Source organism: Ursus maritimus, unplaced genomic scaffold (genome assembly GCF_017311325.1).
Source record: "Ursus maritimus isolate PB19 unplaced genomic scaffold, ASM1731132v1 scaffold_21, whole genome shotgun sequence".
Taxonomy (NCBI): Eukaryota; Metazoa; Chordata; class Mammalia; order Carnivora; family Ursidae; genus Ursus; species Ursus maritimus.
This window is the reverse complement of record NW_024424564.1, coordinates 11,199,916-11,219,524: the sequence shown is the minus strand read 5'-3', so window position 1 is coordinate 11,219,524 and position 19,609 is coordinate 11,199,916. Positions and strand designations below refer to the sequence as shown.

At 37.1% G+C, this 19,609-nt stretch overlaps 1 protein-coding gene across 2 annotated transcripts; it reads right to left on the bottom strand.

Moving 5' to 3' along the window:
* Positions 1-943: 943 nt before the first annotated feature.
* Positions 944-19,076, bottom strand: YEATS4 (YEATS domain containing 4). 2 transcript variants are annotated; one of them, XM_008684276.2, is made up of 7 exons: positions 18,816-19,075; positions 16,143-16,262; positions 13,555-13,621; positions 13,347-13,441; positions 8,710-8,802; positions 8,533-8,620; positions 944-1,601 (listed from the first exon to the last, which is right to left on the bottom strand). In XM_008684276.2, the coding sequence occupies exons 1-7, from the start codon at positions 18,864-18,866 to the stop codon at positions 1,432-1,434; spliced, it is 684 nt and encodes a 227-aa protein (XP_008682498.1). In that variant the 5' UTR covers positions 18,867-19,075; the 3' UTR covers positions 944-1,431. The 2 variants fall into 2 exon arrangements, with proteins under 2 accessions (XP_008682498.1, XP_008682499.1); XM_008684277.2 differs by lacking the exons at positions 13,347-13,441; positions 13,555-13,621 and having other exon boundaries at positions 18,816-19,076.
* Between the last annotated feature and the right edge of the window lie 533 nt (positions 19,077-19,609).

Genomic DNA, 19,609 nt, shown 5'->3' with positions numbered 1-19,609 from the left:
GTCAAAACAAAAGTGAGAACTGATGGAGCACAAGATTGAGCCATAATGACCTATTTTGGACTCTTGTACTCTTCTACGCCTAAAGTCAGATCTACTTCCATGAACCAACACATTCTTGGGGGCTAATCTGACTAGAATAATGGAGGGATAATCTCCCATGTCTGGATCCCTTAAGTAGAAAGGGACTTTTTCCCCCATTAGTTTTCCTGGTCAATCCCCAAGCCCACCCTATACTGTGGGCATTGGATAGGAGGTAGGGGAAAGATGAATGATGCCTAGCACAATGAGAAGTGCCATTTCCAATCCCATAGGCCCTGGCAGAAATTTTAAGGCCACAGAGATCTTTGCACAACCTCGTAATGCTTATAAGTGCCACAACTTAAAAAATAAAGCAACAAAGTAAATACTCAAAGTAACCTATCGGGCAGATACAAAGAATCAAATGCTAGAGTAGATAGTTAAATAAGAGGATACAGAATCCTTACATTAGGTATAGGCATGGTTGCCATTAACTAATATTGTTACATGTTTTCCAAAATACTTTCCTACCTATTGTTGTCCCTAGGCTGCCTAGACAGATCAGCCCATGTGGCCTTAAGTACTACTACATGTTCCAATTAGATGAGTCCAAAAGTACAGGGTTCACTATGTGGCTCTGAACAGGAGGCTAAGGAGAAAGTGGAGAAATTAGGGGTCATATGTGAAGCTGATACATAGCTGATGTATCTTTGGAAAATGTATGAGGGATTAAGTATTTTTCTGTGTGAAAATGAATGACACTGTGGTAGTGAGGCAGAACAACACTTAAAATATGATCTTTGCCATGTCTAAGCGACAATGAGTGCCAATAAGAGATGTGTGATCATAATATAATGTAACTAATTGTAAGGAGAGAGATACCGGCACTTCATCATCGAGTAAAACACACATCAAGAGGCAGACACAAGATCTGTAAACTACATTTATTGAGTACTTATTGGGCAGTTGGCACAACAGATACAAAAGAGTGAGGATGGGGACAGGTAAGAACTTAAAAAATTAAATATACATGTTAATTTACCATCTAATTCTACCAGGAAAATACAAAATTTGTACAACTTATACTTTATTATGAAACTGTGATGCCTGTCAAAAGGATAAGCTATACATACAATGCAAATTTTTTTTTTAAATTGTGCTTAACATCATTAGAATTACCCCAAAATGGGTTGATAAAATGCCTAAACAGCATTCATTCTTATTACACACATATATTTCACTTTAAAGATTGCTTGAAAAGTACAAATCCTTTGACCCCATTGCTGGGAAATCTGTGGTCAACACCTACATGTGTCGTTTCTCTAAGAAACACCAGGGCATTTGCGGTCCGTTTCTCACTTAAAAGTCCACCTTATTTCCAGCTAGCTTACTAGCAAGTCCTCTTAGAACTGTTTATATATCTTTGGTCTGATCATCTTCTTCAAGTTTCCTGATTTCATTTTTTAAACAATTTATAGTTTCACGACTTGCCTTTAATCTCTCCTTAAGCTCTGCAATTTCAAAGCTTGTTTTTTTTTTCGCAGCTTCTAATTTTTCTCTGGTTTTCACTTCAAGTTCTGCAACTAAGGAAAACATATTTTTATTGAACTATTTCATTTCTCTCACCTGCCTAAGGTATGTCAGAGACTAATAAATATGGCATTTTCTTAGGTCAGTTTCCAAGATGAAATATAAACAACTTAAGATACATTAAACACAGGGAGGTTGGGAGAAAGTCTAAACTCTCACAAGAGAATCTGAGACGCTTTCTACAACTAAGAATGAAATTCTGGCCACCCACATTTTATTTCACAGTTAAGATGTTTACACATAATGTCCTTGTTTTTCTCTCCACACACATATTAATCTGGAAATAAGGTGGCATACAATCCAAGAGACACCCAGCTAAAACGAAGAGCTAACTAAATACAGTGTTCTTAAGCATATGTATGTACAGGTAAAACTTACATAAACAAATTCACACTGGTAAAACAAACCCCTATCTTTGTAAAAAAGATAGCACTGACCACCTAGGTCTAAATTCCAGCTGTACCATTTACTAGCTGTGCCACCCTAAGTTATTTATTATTTCTGTGTTCATTTCTCATTATAATGATGTATGAGACTGTAACACCTCATATTACTTGAAAAATTTTTTTAATTTTTTTAACTTCTAGTTTCAATTGCCTCCTTTAATATATTTTGCAACCTAGTTCTTTCCCCCAAACTAGTCTTAATGGTTTTAGAGAAGTTCTGGCAGATAACGTGCTATTAGTTGAGCTTTTCTATTTTCTTGGTGTTTGTGGAATGACACCTACTGGTATTAATGACCAGCTAGTAAAGAGGACCTAACATCTTAGTAAGCAGATCTGTAAACTTTTATTTTTAGTTCATATGTAAATCTTCATTCAAAAATTTTAAATGAATTAATGTACATGAAGTATCTAGAATACTGTCAAATACAAAAAGCCATCCTAATTACCATTATGACAGAGGAACATTAAATGATATTTAAAACATTTTAGCTGGTTATATAACAAATTACTAAAGAAAATATCATTACTGCAAAATAGAACACACCTATTTAAATACCCCACTTGGATAATGTTTTACATTTATATTATAACATTACATATGTTTTACAAAAGAAAAATGCCTACTTTCGTCCACCATTTCCATCTTGTGGTCATTTCAGGTAACTGCTGCTGATGACTATTAAAGCACAGCTGTACTTTTGATAAGGTAATCACATTTGGAAGCAGCATGGTTTGGTGGTGGGGGTAAAACGCTTTGAAATCAGAAAGACTTCAGTCCAAATACAATCTTGGCCCCTTATTAGCTAAATGCTGATATCTCCTAAGTCTCCCTCAATGTGGTTTCTATTTGGTACAGTTAAAACTGTATTTCTTAGAGAATATCTGAGGATTAAGTAATCAATGTAAAGCATCTAGCACATGAAAACATGCAATAATATTTATTTTGTTTATGGCTGGTGGCTTTCTTTTTATGATACATTTTATAATACAGGTAAAATTTTATATTGCCAAAACAATCCTTAATTTTCTTTGTAATTTCTTTCACCACTTTTAATGAAAATTGTTTTTGAGGGGCGCCTGGGTGGCAGAGCGGTTAGGCGTCTGCCTTCAGCTCCGGGCGTGATCCTGGCGTTATGGGATCGAGCCCCACATCAGGCTCCTCTGCTGTGAGCCTGCTTCTTCCTCTCCCACTCCCCCTGCTTGTGTTCCCTCTCTCTCTGGCTGTCTCTATCTCTGTCAAATAAATAAATAAAATCTTAAAAAAAAAAAAAAAAAAAAAAAAAAAAGAAAGAAAAAAGAAAATTGTTTTTGAAAACAGGAGTACCTACATATGATACAAAACTAAAAGGCTGAAAAATGTAGATAATGAAAAAATGTCTCCTTCCACCTCTGGTCCTCAACCAACCAGTGTTTCTTCCTGGAGATAATCAGCTTTAGGTTTCTTTGGCATCTTTCCAGAAATATTTTGTTCACAGACGAGCACACATCTAAGTGTGATTTCTTCACACCCCCAAAACAAGTGGTATCATACTATCTACATATGGTCTACATCTTGCTGCTTCACTTAATATTACGTCTGAAAGTCCATTCTGTATCCTATAGCTGTCTCATTCTTTTAATGGCTGCAGATGACTTCACCCAATAGACATACATAACTCATTAATCTGTCCCCTTTGATATACATTGAGTATTTCCATTTTTTCTTTTATAAACAACGTTATAATGTGTATGGTGTGAGAAATTATTTCAGTATATTTATGGGATAATCAGTACACTTGTAGGATAAATTCCTGTAAGTACAATTGTTGGGATATATGTACTTGTAACTTTGAAGGAATGCTGGGTAACTCTTAAAGGTTCTATTACTTTACAATCCTACTAGCGTTGTATGTGTTTGCCCACTGTATCAACTTCTTGATCTCAGTTACCCCAACGGTTAAAAATGGTATTCCAGGGTAAATTTAATTTGTCTTTCTCTTTTTACTACTGAGGCTGACCAATCTTTTTATGTTTAGGAGAGACATTTCTCCCTTCCTTTTTATGGATTGTCTGTCTTTCCTTTGCCAACTTTTTAAAAAAGATTTTATTTACTTATTTGAGATAATGAGCAAAAGAGTGAGCGAGTGAGAGAGAGAGAGCACACGAGCAGGGGCAGAGGGAGAGGGAGAAGCTGACCAATCACTGAGCAGAGAGCCAGATGTGGGGCTTGATCCCAGGACCCCTGAGATCATGACCTGAGCCGAAGGCAGATGCTTAACCGATTGAGCCACCCAGGTGCCCACCTTTGCTATTTTTCTATCACATTATTGGCCTTTTAAAAAAATTGAAGTATAAGTGACATATTAGTTTCAGGTGTACAACATAACAATTCTACATTTGTATATACTGCAAAATGATCATCACATAAGTCTAATATCTGTCACTATAGTTACAAATTTTTTTTCTCCTGTGATGAGGACTGTTAAATCTCTTAGCGACTTTCAAATATGCAATACAGTATCGCTAACTATAGTCTCCATGCTGTACATTACACTCCCATGACTTATTTATAACTGGAAGTTTGTGCCTTTGGACCCTTTCAGCCATTTCCCCAACCTCCCACCCCACCTCTGACAACCACCAATCTGTTCTCTGTATCTATGAGCTTTTTTTTTTTTTTTTAAGATTTATTGATTTTAGAGAGAGTATGTACATGTGAGCAAGAGGAGTAGAGGGAGAGGGAGAGAAGCAGACTCCCTGCTGAGTGCAGCACCCGATGTGGTGCTCAGTCTCATAAGATCATGACCTGAGCCAAAACCCAGTCAGACGCTTAACCGACTGAGCCACCCAGGCATCCCAGTTTTTTGTTTTTTTTTTTAAAGATTCCATATTTAGTAAGATCCATTTGGCATTTGTCTTTCTCTGACTTACTTCACTTAGCATAATGCCCTCAAGGTCCATCCATGTTGTCACAAATGGCAAGATTTCCTTTTCTTTAACGGCTGAATAATATTCCATTGTGTATTTATACCACATTTTCTTTATTCATTCATCAACAGACACTTAGGTTGTTTTTGTATCTTGGCTATTGTAAATAATGCTGTAATGAACATAGAGGTATATATATCTTTTCAATACTCAAGTTAGTATTTCTGTTTTCTTCAGATAAATACCCAGAAGTGGAACTGCTGGATCATATATGGTAGATCTATTTTTAATTTTTTGAGAAACCTCCATGCTGTTTTCCAAAGCAGTTGCACCAATTTACATCACTGCATCAGGGTTCCCTTTCTCCACATCCTTGCCAACACTTGTCATTTCTTGTCCTTTAGAAAATAGCCATTCTAACAGGTGTGAGGTCATATCTCATTGTAATTTTAAGTTGCATTTCCCTGAAGATTAGTGATACTGAGCACCTTTTCATGTGTGTGTTGGCCATCTGTACGTCTTCTTTGGAAAAATATGTATTCAGATCTTGCTCATTTTAAAACTGGATTGTTTGCTTTTTTTGCTGAGCTGTAGGAGTTCTTTATATGTTTTGAATATTATCCCTTTATCGGATATATAATTTGTAAATGTCTTCTCCCATTCAGTATGTTGCCTTTTCATTTTGGTTTTGCTTTCCTTTGCTGTGCAGAAGCTTTTTAGTTATTGGCCTTTCTTACTGATGTGCAGGAACCTTTCATGTATTAAAGAAACTAGTCATTTGTGATAGGAGTACAATAGTTTTTCATGGCTTGTCTGTCTTTAGACTTTGTCTAGAATGCTTTGTTTTACTAAGCAACAATTTTTATTCCCTTGCTTGCTCTCTCTCCACACCAATTAAAAAATAGATACTGAATGAAAGGCATTTTGTGAGATGTTGGGGTAAGGTAGATGATAAGACAAAAAGAAAAATGCAGTACAGTGTCAAAGGGACCAATGAGAGCAGACTGGATTCATTCCAGCGTGAAAGGGTGTGTGTATCAAGGGACGCTTCTTAACAGCAGTAAAATCTGAATGGAGTTTTATAGAATGAGAAGGAATTAGATGGATGAAGCAGACATCACAGGCCCTGGAAATAGCACATATAAATTTGGGAAACAACAAGGAGTCATGTACAATGGTTAACAGGTAGTTTTAAAACTAGTCAGGAAGACCTGATCCAACTTATTTGTCAAAAGGACAGCATTCACTGTAGGTATAGATTCTTGTTGTTTGGTTTAGTCATTACACTTCATTTTCTGACCAATCATAAGACTGCAAAGGGCATGATATATTTGGAAGAAGACCTAATCAGCAATGAGATCATAAGGAAAAACATTTTAAAACTTTTTAGCTTGTTTCAGTTTTCTCCTTCCTATTTATTAAATGCTTATAAAAGAAAAATTTGTTTTAAATTTCTCAATTAAGCCTCAATTTAGAGTAAATCAACCCAAAGAGAAATTATTATTTTTGCATAGCCAATATAACTTACTGGTTAGAAGCACAGAATGTAAGGCTTTTACACAGAGATAAAACAGCTTATTGATAGAACAGACAGAACAGCTTGGTTTCAGGTTAAATCCTGGCTCTGCTGGGTGATTTGAGACAAGTCATCAAGTCTCTCTATACACTAGGGCCTTGATCCACAGAATGGGGCTAATAGTAGTATCTTCCTCCCAGGGTTGTCACATCCATAATTCAGTAAATTCAGAAATGTAAAGCACTTATCTAGTACACAATAAGCTCTCATTAAGTGCATACTATTGTTTTAATTTTTCCTTGTAGAAGCAATTATTAACAGCTAGATCACTGTGCTTGAGCAAATCTCCAAGAATTTATTATGAGTATAGTTTCATGAACTTTTAATATGCTTCATAAACGTATTCTCTGACTGGATATTTAAAATTTAAAACTCCAACCATCTCCTCCCACCAAAGGTGTTCCCTTCCATGCTGTTTTTCTCCATATCACCTAATTACTAACTTACACTTAACTGTTCTCCTTATTTAATACCTGCCTTTCTCTCAATAGAGTGTAAGCTTCAGAAAGAGAGATTTTTGTCTGGTCTGGACACAGCTCTACCTTCAGAACCTAGAACAATGCCTGTTATATAACCGGCACTCAATATACACTGTAAGCAAACGAATGGAAGATCCAAGAACCACTGAGTGAATGGTGACATAAATGTTAACACAAGGATGGCAAACAGGTATCATCTTGAGTGCCAACTGCAAATGATTGGCAGTAGCTGCATGGAGTGTGATGTGTAAGGGATTCTGACGCCATGTCAACTTAGAGGGAAAATATAACATGACCAATTATCATTGTGTCATTCTAGTATTCACCACCCCAGCATTGATCTGAAACTATGTAAAATGACATAGGTTAACCAAAAAGAGATAAGCTAGTTCACGGTACAGTAGTCCCCCCTTATCCATGGGGAATACATTCCAAGACCCCCAGTAGATGCCTGAAACCACGATAATACTGAACTCTATATACACTATGCTTTTTCCTATACATATAGACCCATGATAACATTTAATTTATAAATTAGGCACAGTAAGAAATTAACAATAATAAAATAATTATAATATACTGTTATAAAAATTATGTAAATGTGGTCTCTCAAAATATCTGATTGTACTGTACTCACCCTTCTTGTGATGAAATGAGATGATAAAATGCCTAAGTGGTGAAATGAAGTGGTGAATGATGCAAGCCCTGTGACACAGCATTAGGCTACCACTAACCTTCTGACAATGTGTCAGAAAGAGGATCACCTGCTTCTGGACCACCACTGACCCTAAGTAACTGAAACCTCGAAACGTGCAATCATGGATAAGAGGGGACTGCTATACACAAAAGTATACAGCTGACCATTGAACAACATGGGTTTGAACTGCGTGGGTCCACTTATACTTGGATTTTTTTTTCCAGTAAATACTACGGTACTGTAAATGTATTTTCTCTTCCTTATGACTAACACTTTTTCTCTAGCTTACTTTATTATACAGACTAAAATATATACCATATACAATATATGTGTTAATTGACTGTTTTATCAATAAGGCTTCCAGTCAACAGTAGGCTATTAGTTATTAAGTGTTTGGTAATTGAAGAGTTATACAGATTTTTGACTGTCGGCGGTAGGGCAGAGGAGGGTGGTCTGCACCTTTAACCCCTGCGTTGTTCAAGGGTTAACTGTAATTATGTTCTGTGAGGTTTTTCACAGATTTTATTAGCAAAGACTAGTAAACAGGTTGACTGACAGGTTAAGCAAGATTAATGAAAAGCTATGCTTAAATGTAATTAGGGAATAAAAGACAGTATTTCAGAGAATGTGAGAGGCTACTTTGTGAACAATTTAAAAATCCTTCTTTGAGGTTCTATAGTAATACATATATTTTGTAACTCCTAAAAAATTTACCTTTATATATCCTTAGAAAAAAATTTAATAGTCACTAATCATAATGCTTTCACCATTACAGAATACATTATTTTTCAGGATTAATTATGAACTCATGGCACTTACATTCTGTTTCATGTTTATAGGCTCCTAATGTTAGCTGGCGAGATGTTGTTAATAATTGTTGCATCATTGCTGTTGGGTCTTGAAATATCTAATGGGACAGAATGAAAAAAAGCCCAATAACTTCAAAGTTCTACAACTTAAAATGCTTTTAAAATTCTCATTATAAAATCTTCTTACCATTTCATCATAGAACTCTGAAACCACTGTCTTTTTCCCCAGCATTGCATTGGTGTCTGACTGAAACAGCTTTAATAAATGATAGAGGGTTACCTGTGAAATAAAAATAGATGTCACATCTGTGCAATGGTTTTCATCATCGTGAGACATCATGATTTCTGTAACTGAATTAGAAAGCAGAATTAGTTAACATGCCAAATTCAGGATCTTATTTCAACTACAAGTTACTGTGTGGCAAACCACTCAAATTCTGTACTTTTATTTTTCTATTAGGTATTATTATCCATCCACATCTACTAAACATGAATGTTTTAAAAAGAGGAGGTATAGATGTTAGAAAACATCTCTACAGAGTAACTATGTAGAAAAATAACATAAAATAACAGCTATAGAAATTAAACTGGAAAATCACTAAGATACGAACTTTTTTACTTACACAAGTAAACTTAGATTAATTTTGACAGTTATTCTGCGAAGATTAAAGTTAACAAATTTACAGGGGGAGGAAAGATTTGACACTTTCAAAATAAATAACCAAAACTAAAATGCTCAGTGAAGGCAAGATATTTTCTTTGGTGATCTATAATATTATTACACAAATAACATAATGAATAAACAAAAGTTAATGATAATTCACTTTGGTAGAAGCAATATGTCCTCAAAATACATAAAAACAGGTATAATAAGACATCAAAGGAAAAGCTTTGGAGCACAATATGTGATTACTCGAGCAAAATAAAACCTAGCTAATAAAACAGCAGAGCTGATGTTGGTTGTAGAAACCAATTCAGAGCCCTCAAAGAATTTTCCAAAAGGTTGGTTAAAATAATTTTAAGGAGGGACGCCTGGGTGGCTCAGTTGGTTAAGCGTCTGCCTTTGGTTCAGGTCATGATCCCAGGGTCCTGGGACCAAGTCCTGTATTGGGCTCCTTGCTCAGCAGGAAACCTGCTTTTCCCTCTGCCTGCCACTCCCCCTACTTGTACTCTTTCTCCCTCTCTCTCTCTCTCTCTCGCATGCGCTCTCTCTCTAGCAAATAAATAAAATCTTTAAAAAAAAATTCTAAGGAGCATGCATTATATGCCATATTTAAAGCAGATAATTTGACAAATTTCTCAAGTAGACAGAAAGGAGGTGAGACTACACAAGTGGATAAACCATACAGAGAAATTCACAACATGAAAACTTAAGGCAGAAAACAGCATCAGAGGTTGGAGCTAGTGGAGACAGGGAGGCTCCAAGCCCAAAGCTGGCAAGCGCGGAAATCAAGAATGCTGTGTGGTGGCTGGGCCTTTTAACCTTCCTTCTCCCATCACTCAGAGATGAGAGAGCATATCCCCCTGCGAAATTTAGATGTTTTTACCCAAAAAATCAAGTATGCGGTAAAAATAAAGATATTTTCAGTAGCAATGGCTCTGAAGGTTTATTTCTCAGGCATTCTTTCTGAAAAAATTCCTCCAGAGAAATGAAAAAAGAAGCCGGAAACAATGAAGAAAATGGATCATCTGTTATCACATGAGGTGGTGACAGGTGCTATTGAAAACTGAAAAATCCAAATTTAGAGATTTAAATATATGAGATGCATGGGAGTAATTTCTAGAAAACAGAAAACAATCATTATAGTTTTCCTAGGGAAGGGGCCAGAGGTGGGAGAAAGATTATGTTATGGGTTGAATGGTGTCCCCCAAAAACATATGTCAAAGTCCTAACCCTCAGTACTAGTAAATGTGACCTTATGTGGAAATAGGGTCTTTGCAGATGTAATAAAGACAGGAGTTACTAGGGAAGGCCCTAACCCAATATGACTGGTGTCCTCATAAGAGACACAGACACAAGGAGGGAGAGGAGCCAGGTGACAATGGAGGCAAAGATTTTAGTTATGCCACTAAAGCCAAGAAACACCTGGGGTTACCAGGAACTAGAAAATGCAAGAAAGGATCCTTCCCTAGAGGTTTTGGAGACAGCACGGCCAATACCCTGCCTCCGGAACCATGAGAATAAATATCTGTTGTTTTTAGCTACTCAGTTTGTGGTGCTTTGTTATGGTAGCCCGAAGAAACTGACAGAGGAGACTTTTTTAATTTTTAATATCTTTTTTAAACCACGTGCATATAGTACTTTTGTAATTTAAGAACAATTTAAAACTGCGTCATAAAACTGCCCTTCCTTGAATTTATTATTCAGACATTTAGAGGCATTCATGTAGATATAGACAATGAAAAATGTCAAGACAGATGTCTCTAATTTTGAGGGGTGTTTAAAGATTCTTAGAGCAATGAAAATGCCTAAACTAGCCACGAAGATATTCCTAGTAATAAAAGCCCAATTTTAGCATTTTACTTTTAGGAACAATCATTCCTTTTATAATGGTTTGATCGATAATCTATAATGGTTTGATCTATATATTTTTAATCTATAACCAGGTAACAGGACTAAAACACACATTACCGGTATCTTTCTTTTGTATCTTAAATAAAACTTCATGACTTAAAGTGCCAATAATTAAAAATGGATAATGGTTTCATTATACTAAAAGAATACAACAACAGTTTTTGGGTAATAAAATTCAGACCTTTGTAGATCTATATGGAACCTATTCAATAAATTAATCACTGCAGAAGTACAATAACCATTCTTTTCAAGAGTGGACTTTGAGAGTTGTCTCATAACAATGTTATACGATATAATGATTTCTTTCAGAGATGTATTTTCCAATTGGGAGCGGTGTATAGGACAGATGAAAAAGAGATAGTAAGGCAACATATTCTCAAAGTAAAAATGAATTCAAAGTAATCTTACAAAGTTAAAAAGAGTTTCTGCCCTAGTAGCATTACTGATTTCTCTTCCTTCTCTCTCAACATCTGCTGTATTTCTGTGTTCTATTCTCCCTAACAGACTATTTTCATTGAAGACAGGAGCAGTAGCTCATCTTTGTATCCCACCCCTTGAACAATATCTTGGGAAATAACGGATATTTAATAATTTCTTGCCAGATAGAACATAATGTCTGTTGAGAGTGTTCTAGAAGGACAAAAGAATGATAGGACATCTGAAAACCTTATCACATGGAAAACACTGAAATGAGCTATAGATGTTTTTCAGGAGAAAAGAAAATGAACGAATGAATAGTCATCAGTAAAAAGTTCAAGGAAGCTTAACATGAACTAGAGCTTTCTTACCACTAGAACTACCCCAGATCTTAAGAGGATGTTTCACTTAATGACAGAAGTCAATAGTCTCTCTACTGGATACAGCAAGCCCAAACAAGACTGTTATTTGAAAGACTGCCTAAAGGAATTCCTACATAGACGAGTATGGCCTACACCTATGGGTCCTAAATCTTACTGCACACCAAAATCACCTGGGTGATTTTGAAGGGTGCTGGCCCCTCTCCAAACCTACTAAATCAGACTCTCCAGGGGATGGGGCCTTGGAGTTTGAATTTTTAAAAAATAACTCAGTTATCTCTGGTGCAGTCCACTAGGAACTAATTTTCTTTTTTTTTTTTTTTAAATAGATTTTAGTTATTTATTTGACAGAGACAGACAGCCAGCGAGAGAGGGAACACAAGCAGGGGGAATGGGAGAGGAAGAAGCAGGCTCCCAGCGGAGAAGCCTGATGTGGGACTCGATCCCGGAACGCCGGGATCACGCCCTGAGCCAAAGGCAGACGCTTAACGACTGCGCCACCCAGGAGCCCCAGGAACTAATTTTCTGAACTACAGACCCAGGTCATAGCTCCTTTAGAAGCACATACAATTTTAAAAATGTAATCTGATTATTAAAGTGTAAATGTTTGGTGCTAAAGGAATGCACTGAATCTATCAAGATGAAAATTAATGGTGATGACCTGATACTGGAGTCAAACACCAACGACACACATGTGGAATGAGAGAGCCATAACTGAGTCGTGACCCTATGGATTTACAAACAAAACAAGCTGAGTAGTTTTAGTCAAAAGAAAGGGTCACGGAAAGAATGTGAGGCCTGAATGCAAATAACCTGGGTTCAAAAACTAGCTCTGCCACAGTTAACTGTGTTTTTGACCATAGGACTTGATCTCTGAACCTTAGTATCCTCACCTCTAAAATGACGATATCATATACCTCACAAAACTGCTGAGGGATCAAAGTGAAAGTTTTTACATTATCAAGCAACAATCTGATAAGAAGAGAACAAAAGATGAAAAAATCAGTGGTTATAAATAAAAATTCATGAATAAAATAAAGCTGCTAGTACTGGCAGCAATTTGAAAAAGCAAAAAGACTGTTGCTAGGGCTGTTAACTATAAAAAGCAGATACTCTCATTCTAGACAGCAGATGGACTCATCCCGTTTATTACTAATAACCAAATAATATTAACGAATTTTAAACTTCTTTGCTGTAGTAATCACATGATTCCATGGTTTCTTTCTGAGAAATATTCACATTATATCCCTTCTTTCTATACTTGAAAAATAAGTTTTGAAAGGCACTTCCCATAAAAATGAAAAACCTTAATTCATGGCAAGATACACCATGCCATAAGCTTACATAAAATGTATCTGAATAAAAACGTCAACATATAACAAACTATTACGTATGTTACGTTTTCACAATACAAAAATCTATTCAATGTTTGCAAAGATTATCATTACTCACAGGTCTCTCATTAGGATCAATGAAAAATATTTTGATGATTATTTCAAATTCACCCCATCCTGTTTCAGTAATTTCATATGGAGGCTTAGTAACAACTGAAGAGAAAAAAATAAAACAATTATAAATTATAAATTACTGATACAGTCTCCTACACCTTTTAAATTTGTTAAATAAATTTTATATTATGAATCAAAAAACTGTACTGTACCTCTTAAAGGATTGCCATAGCTTTCATGTAATTTAAATTGGATTTTCTTCACATATGCGGACATATCCTAAAATACAGGGGAATTAATAAGTTCTGCCACCTACATATAAAAACTACGAGGAAAATACACTGAGCATCGTACCTAATTTTATAAAATATACTTTGCCTCAAATTTTATGGAATCTAATTTTTTCTTTTCTTTTAATTCCAGTATAGGTAACATACAGTATTAGATTAGTTTCAGGTGTACAATATAGTTATTCAACAATTCCACACATCACCCGGTGCTTATCCTGACAAGTATAACTCCTTAATCCCTACTGGAATCTATAATTTTCTAAAAAACGTGAATTATACCTAGGTTTGGTTTAAAACAAAGGAGGCCTGAACTGAATTCTTTCATAACTCATAACATACAGGAATATACATGTTCCTAATTCACTTGTTTTGCAAATCCTATTTTTACATATCTCCACAGACCATGCTCTAAATCGATTTTGATTTTCTATAAAAATAATAGTACATTTCCAATATATTTTATAGAAATAAGCATATAAACTAAAGCACATCTAAGAACTACACAACTTTAAAGAACAAAATTATATTATATAAAGCTAAGGTCAACTAAAATAAGCAACTTAAAACCATCAGATATAAAACAACTCCTTTTCCTAATCTTACTTTGAACCACAGGAGCATATTCATGAGTTCTGGCACATAAAAGGGATTCTCCTAGGGAAAGTGGCTTTTTCAAAAAAAATTCATTGTAGAAAAATAGGAAAATGCAAAACCGAATCAGTCACACTCTACAATAGTGTTCTTAATCTTTTTATCTGCTTTCAGGTAATTTTTCTATGTGATTATCGACATTTTTTTAAATTGGGGTCATAATGATGTATGAGCATCTGCATTCATCACTTAACATTGTATTGTCAACATTTTCTGAGGCAGCTTTTCATAAGCATATTTAAGACTCTTTGGGAATACTTTCATTCATTTTTTTCCTACAAATGACCAATACCGGGTACCAGATGCTACAATGGTAAATAACAGACTCTTGTCTTCATGGTAGGGAGTAGACAAGAAAATCAGCATTTCAATGTAATCTGTGTTAGGAGGGCAGTAGGTACAAATTCGTAGGAATGGCACCTAATTTAATCTTTGGAAATTGAGAGAGTAGTTCAAAGAAAATACACTTAAACTAAGACCTAAGGGAACAATAAAAATGGAGTAGGTAGGAAGGAAGGAATGAAGACATTTAAGAGTGTCCCTTTGGGAAACAGAGTAATCTAGTATTGATGGAAGGTAGGAAATGATGAGGCAAACACAGCAAGGGATAAGGCTGCAGAGACAGAACTGGGAAAGACCATGGCAGGCCTTCTAAAACCGTTTTTTGGTTTTTTAAAATATTTTATTTTTAAGTATTTTCTATACCCAACGTGGGGCTCAAACCCAGAACCCCAGATCAAGAGTTGCAAGCTCTACTGACTGAGCCACCTAGGCGCCCCTAAAACATGACAGTTTTAACTTTATCCTGAGAGCAATAGGTAGTCATTGAAGATTTTTTGTTTTGTTTTGGTTTTTCCTAAGTAACAGTTTTATCAAGATATTCACACACCACACAGTTCACCCATTTATAGTAACTATTCAATGGTCTTTAGTACTTTCAGAATTGTACAACCATCCCCACAATCAATTTTAGAATATTTTTATCACACACAAACTCCATACCCATTAGCCACACACTCCTAAATCCCTCTTCCACCCATCCACTGGCAACGACTAATCTATTTTCTGTGTCTATGGATTTGCCTATTCTGGACATTTTATAAAAATGGAATCATCCAATGGAATTATCCAATATGTGGCTTTTGGTTTGGCTTCTTTCACTTACCATAACATTTCTAAATTTATTCCATGTGGTAGTAGCATGTATCAGTCCTTTATTTCTTTTTACTGCCTAATAATGTTCTATTGTATGGATATACCACATTTTACTTATCCATTCATCAGCTGAAAGATACTTGGGTTGTTTCCATTTTTTTGGCTATTATGAATAATGGTGCTACAAACATTCACATATAAGTTTTTATGTGAACTTTAAACGGTTTTAAATCGACAAATTTCATTCAAGGAATATCTGCTGAACACCTACTATATATTGACTGTATTCCAGGCATTAAAGATTCAGCAGCAAAACAAAATTACCAGCAGCCAGATTACAGAGGAGTTTTTTGTCTTTCATCTTCTCTGATGGTATTACCAAATTGTTCCTAGAAAGTATGAACTACTCTTCCTGAAACACCTGATTAAATACGAGGCTAACTTAAGACATAATGATTGGCAGATGTGCTGTTTATAGCATCGTTCTTGTTATCATAACTTTAGTTAGAAAACATTACTGGAAAACTGATTTCTACTAACAGTTACGTGATGACAACTCTCACTTTATTCTTTCAACTTTTGGGGGGTAACATTTCTACAATGGGCCAATTCTATAATCAGAAAGTTACTATAATACTACAATTTATCTTCAATCGAAAACAAACTGTGGCTTCAAAAAAGTTATAGGAGAAACAAGTGCCTACCTCATTTCTATATGGTTTTACATACACTGTCCACTGATGGGTGTGCCCATCCTCTTCTCTTTTCTTTCCAAAATAACGAGCAACATTACCGTAAACTATTGGTTTAACAATAGTAACCCCCTAAAAGAAAAAGAATTTCAACACCAATTAATATTGCGTCATTACCCAAATATACAGAACAACAGCTCTGAAAACTTGTTTTAAGGAACGGCAGGCAATCTAAACACCTAGAGATTGCTTATAACATGGATTTCTCTCAACAAATCAGTATCAATTATCTTCATATTAACACAAGTAACTAAAAATCCAGATTAATTACAATGTTCTCACTTTGAAAATGTCTATTTAAATCATGTAAAATACTTTGAGAGGTTTTTTTTTTTTTTTGAAGAAAGGCAAAAGGCTCTTTATTTACAAACTTTAAAGTGAGCCTCGGGAATCAAGACTGCCAATTTTGACTGCCATCACCTGATGGTAATAATGTCCTGATTTATCAGCTTACAGCAGTGTTTTCCAAAGCACAGTACAAATACTAAAGGCAGTCTGGGAGAGGCTTTTAGGTAGAATTAGGGCAAACATTTTTCAATTTATTATTAAGTTCTGAGATGTAAGTACATGTTTCTCATCACATCTTGTATGCATAGAGGTGGTGACTGTTGCCAGATTATCATGAAAAGGAGACAAAAAGTTCAAGTGAGGAGAAAACTGAATGTTGCACATGAAATTTGAGACTAATTGTTCAACAGCAGGAATGTATCTGAAGGTCAAAGAGCAAGATATACCACATATTAAAGGTGCTGCGCCAATGAACTCAACAATTAAGCAGCAAGGAAAAGCAGTGAATAAAGTGAAAAACTTTTCATTTTGGCTGGAAAATCAAATCCAATCCCCATTAGCCTCTAGTTAGTTCAAAAGAAGGCAAGCAGTTTGTATGAGAATTTAAATAATCACAATAAAGGCTATTTGACACTTGTGGCAACGATATAGATGGGGCATCAGGTTCAAGGCCTGAATAAATAAGCGTAAGGAGCATTGGCCTGGCGAATGGCTAATACATCCTGCAGCTATTACTGTGGTGCTAGAAATTGCAGATTTCCTCAGTGATGCAAAGGGGGTTCATCAGTCAATAGACTTTCTAGCTGAAGGAAATTTATCTGAATTGGAAAAAGATGCCTACAAAACCACCTAACAATCATCAAAAATGAGAAATAAATCCTTAATTTTTAAAGCTTTACATGACTAACTCACAGGCATTTTTGGTGGAAAAGCATTTGAGAACTACAAGCCTAATCTCCTCAAATCACTTTGGACTTAAAACTTTTTGAACCTTACATGATTACAAGTAGAGAAGTTTTAAGTTCTTCTCCAAAACCTAATGTTTTAACACTTTGGTAGTACTTTCCTATCAGTCCAAAGCCTTGCCCAAAGCTTGGGTAAAATGTATACTTATGATGAAGTTTCTGATACTATGAATTTTACCTAACATCTTTCCATTAAATCTTGGTAGTTTCTGAAATTTTACAAGAACTCCTACTTTGCACGTGGTATTAAAGAACTGTGCATAATAGTTGTACACACGTATAGTCAAAATTATGTAAAAACAGTATGACACAGATAAGGACTCGATGAAAAGCTAGAGTAGATTGGTGCAAACGTGCGTGACTTCTTTAAGATTTTACTTATTTATTTGACAGAGAGAGCAAGCACAAGCAGGGGGAGCTGCAGTGGGAGAAGGAGGAGGCTCCCTGCTCAGCAGGGAGTCCGATGTAGGGCTTGATTCCAGGACCCTGGGATCATGACCCCAGCGGAAAGCAGCCACTTAACCATCTGAGCCACCGGGCGCCCCGCGTGTGATTTCTTTTTGAAGAAAAATTTTCTTTCTACAATATATCTAAAATCAGAAGGGGTAAAAATGGGTGTTTTATCCAGAACCAGATAGCCCTGCCTTAAACACTAACGTACCAGGGGATGCATGAAAATGAGAGGGAAATAGGTTGGTGTCAAACATTACGTTAGGCCCTACGCTAACAACTTTAAAAACAAAACTAGTATTTATTGAATTATGTGCGGGCCAGTGTTACGTTCTCTGCATGCCTTGATTAATATCTTGGCCGAAGCTCTGGGGCTTTGTGAACATCAAGAACTCGCGCAAGTTTTCTGAACTTTTCTTTCCCCAACCCCCCGCCCTTCTTCAGTTCTCGCACTTGCACATGCTGGGTGGATAAGCTTTTGTGAGGCTGCTATAGGGACTGAATAGTTGGCTACTGCGCTTGGCAAGGTAAAGGCGGACTTGAGTATCTGAAGCTCTTATTATCCTCACAATCATGTGGAGGGCACCCCCAATTTACCGGTGACCTGGGCTGGCAGAAGATGAGTACCAAGCCCTCAAAGTAGCTATTTTTTCCTCGGCAACAACGTGCAGCTCTCCCCCAGGCCACCACCGGTTGTTTTTTGGCGGGGAGGGTAGGGGGTGGAGAGGCGGTCAAATCTTCGCCAAAAGAAACACTGATTTTCCCGCAGCGGCTTTGACTCGCTCTCCCTCTAGAAACCACTGTTCAAACCCGAGCTCAGAGGGCGCGAAAAGGAAAACAACCGCGCCCTCCCCACGCTGCGCGGGGAGGAGCCAGGACGTGAGAGCCACTCCCGGAGGGGAGGCGCGTGCCGGGCACTGACCTTCACTCTCCCGCCGGAGTCAGGCCCAAATTCGGCCATTCTCTTGAACATATTGTCCTACGGAAGAAGCCGCCGCCGCCAGGGAAAGAGACCGGGGCCGGCGGGGTCGCCGCTCCCCTCAGAGGCCCCGCTCCTCCCGCGCGGGCCCAGGTGGATGGTTTCGGGCTGAGCAAGGGCGAGTCTCCGGGGCTCTCGGCGCTGAGGAACAACCAACTCCTCGGAGCGGGCGGCGTCCCGGAAGCGCGTTTAGTCCCGCGCGGTGGGGAGCCCAACGGAAGGAGGAGCGGTGGCGGCGCCGTGCGCAGGCGCGAGGAGCTGGCGCGCAGAGTGCGCAGGCGCCGGGCCGGGGCCCTACGGCGGGGCGGGTCTAGGTGGCGGGAAGCCGCTGGAGTTGGGGTGGTCCAGTTATCTTGACGACCTCCCCCCCCCATCACTTGGGTACGGAATAATCGAGAAGTTGGCTTTTGGAGCCAATACCTTTTCATCGTTAAAGAGTTACGATTTTGAAATCAAATTCATCAAATCTACTCGCCTGCCCACAGCTTTTCCTTGTTTTCATCTAGACCTCCGGGCTTGAACGGCTAATTTCTTATTTACCCCCTTCCTTCTTTCCTTGCTATCTTTTCCATTCAGAGTTTGTAGTCCAAAGTCCATAACTTGACGCAAACCTTCCCTCTATTGCCAGTTCAGTGGCACCGATAACTGCGCAGATTCGCAGCACAGAATTAAGTCAAATCAATTGAAGTCTTAGATGCTAACCAGAAGTTCTCGCTCCTTTTTCTCCACTAGTTAAA

What these genes read in the sequence shown, in the direction of transcription:
- YEATS4 (XM_008684276.2), bottom strand. Translation starts at nt 18,866, where the DNA reads ATGTTCAAGAGAATGGCCGAATTTGGGCCTGACTCCGGCGGGAGAGTG. An exon ending in TAAAACCATATAGAAATGAG is followed by an intron (nt 13,622 to 16,142) that starts GTAGGCACTTGT and finishes CCTGTATTTTAG; the next exon opens with GATATGTCCGCATATGTGAA. An exon ending in CTATAAACATGAAACAGAAT is followed by an intron (nt 1,602 to 8,532) that starts GTAAGTGCCATG and finishes TGTTTTCCTTAG; the next exon opens with TTGCAGAACTTGAAGTGAAA.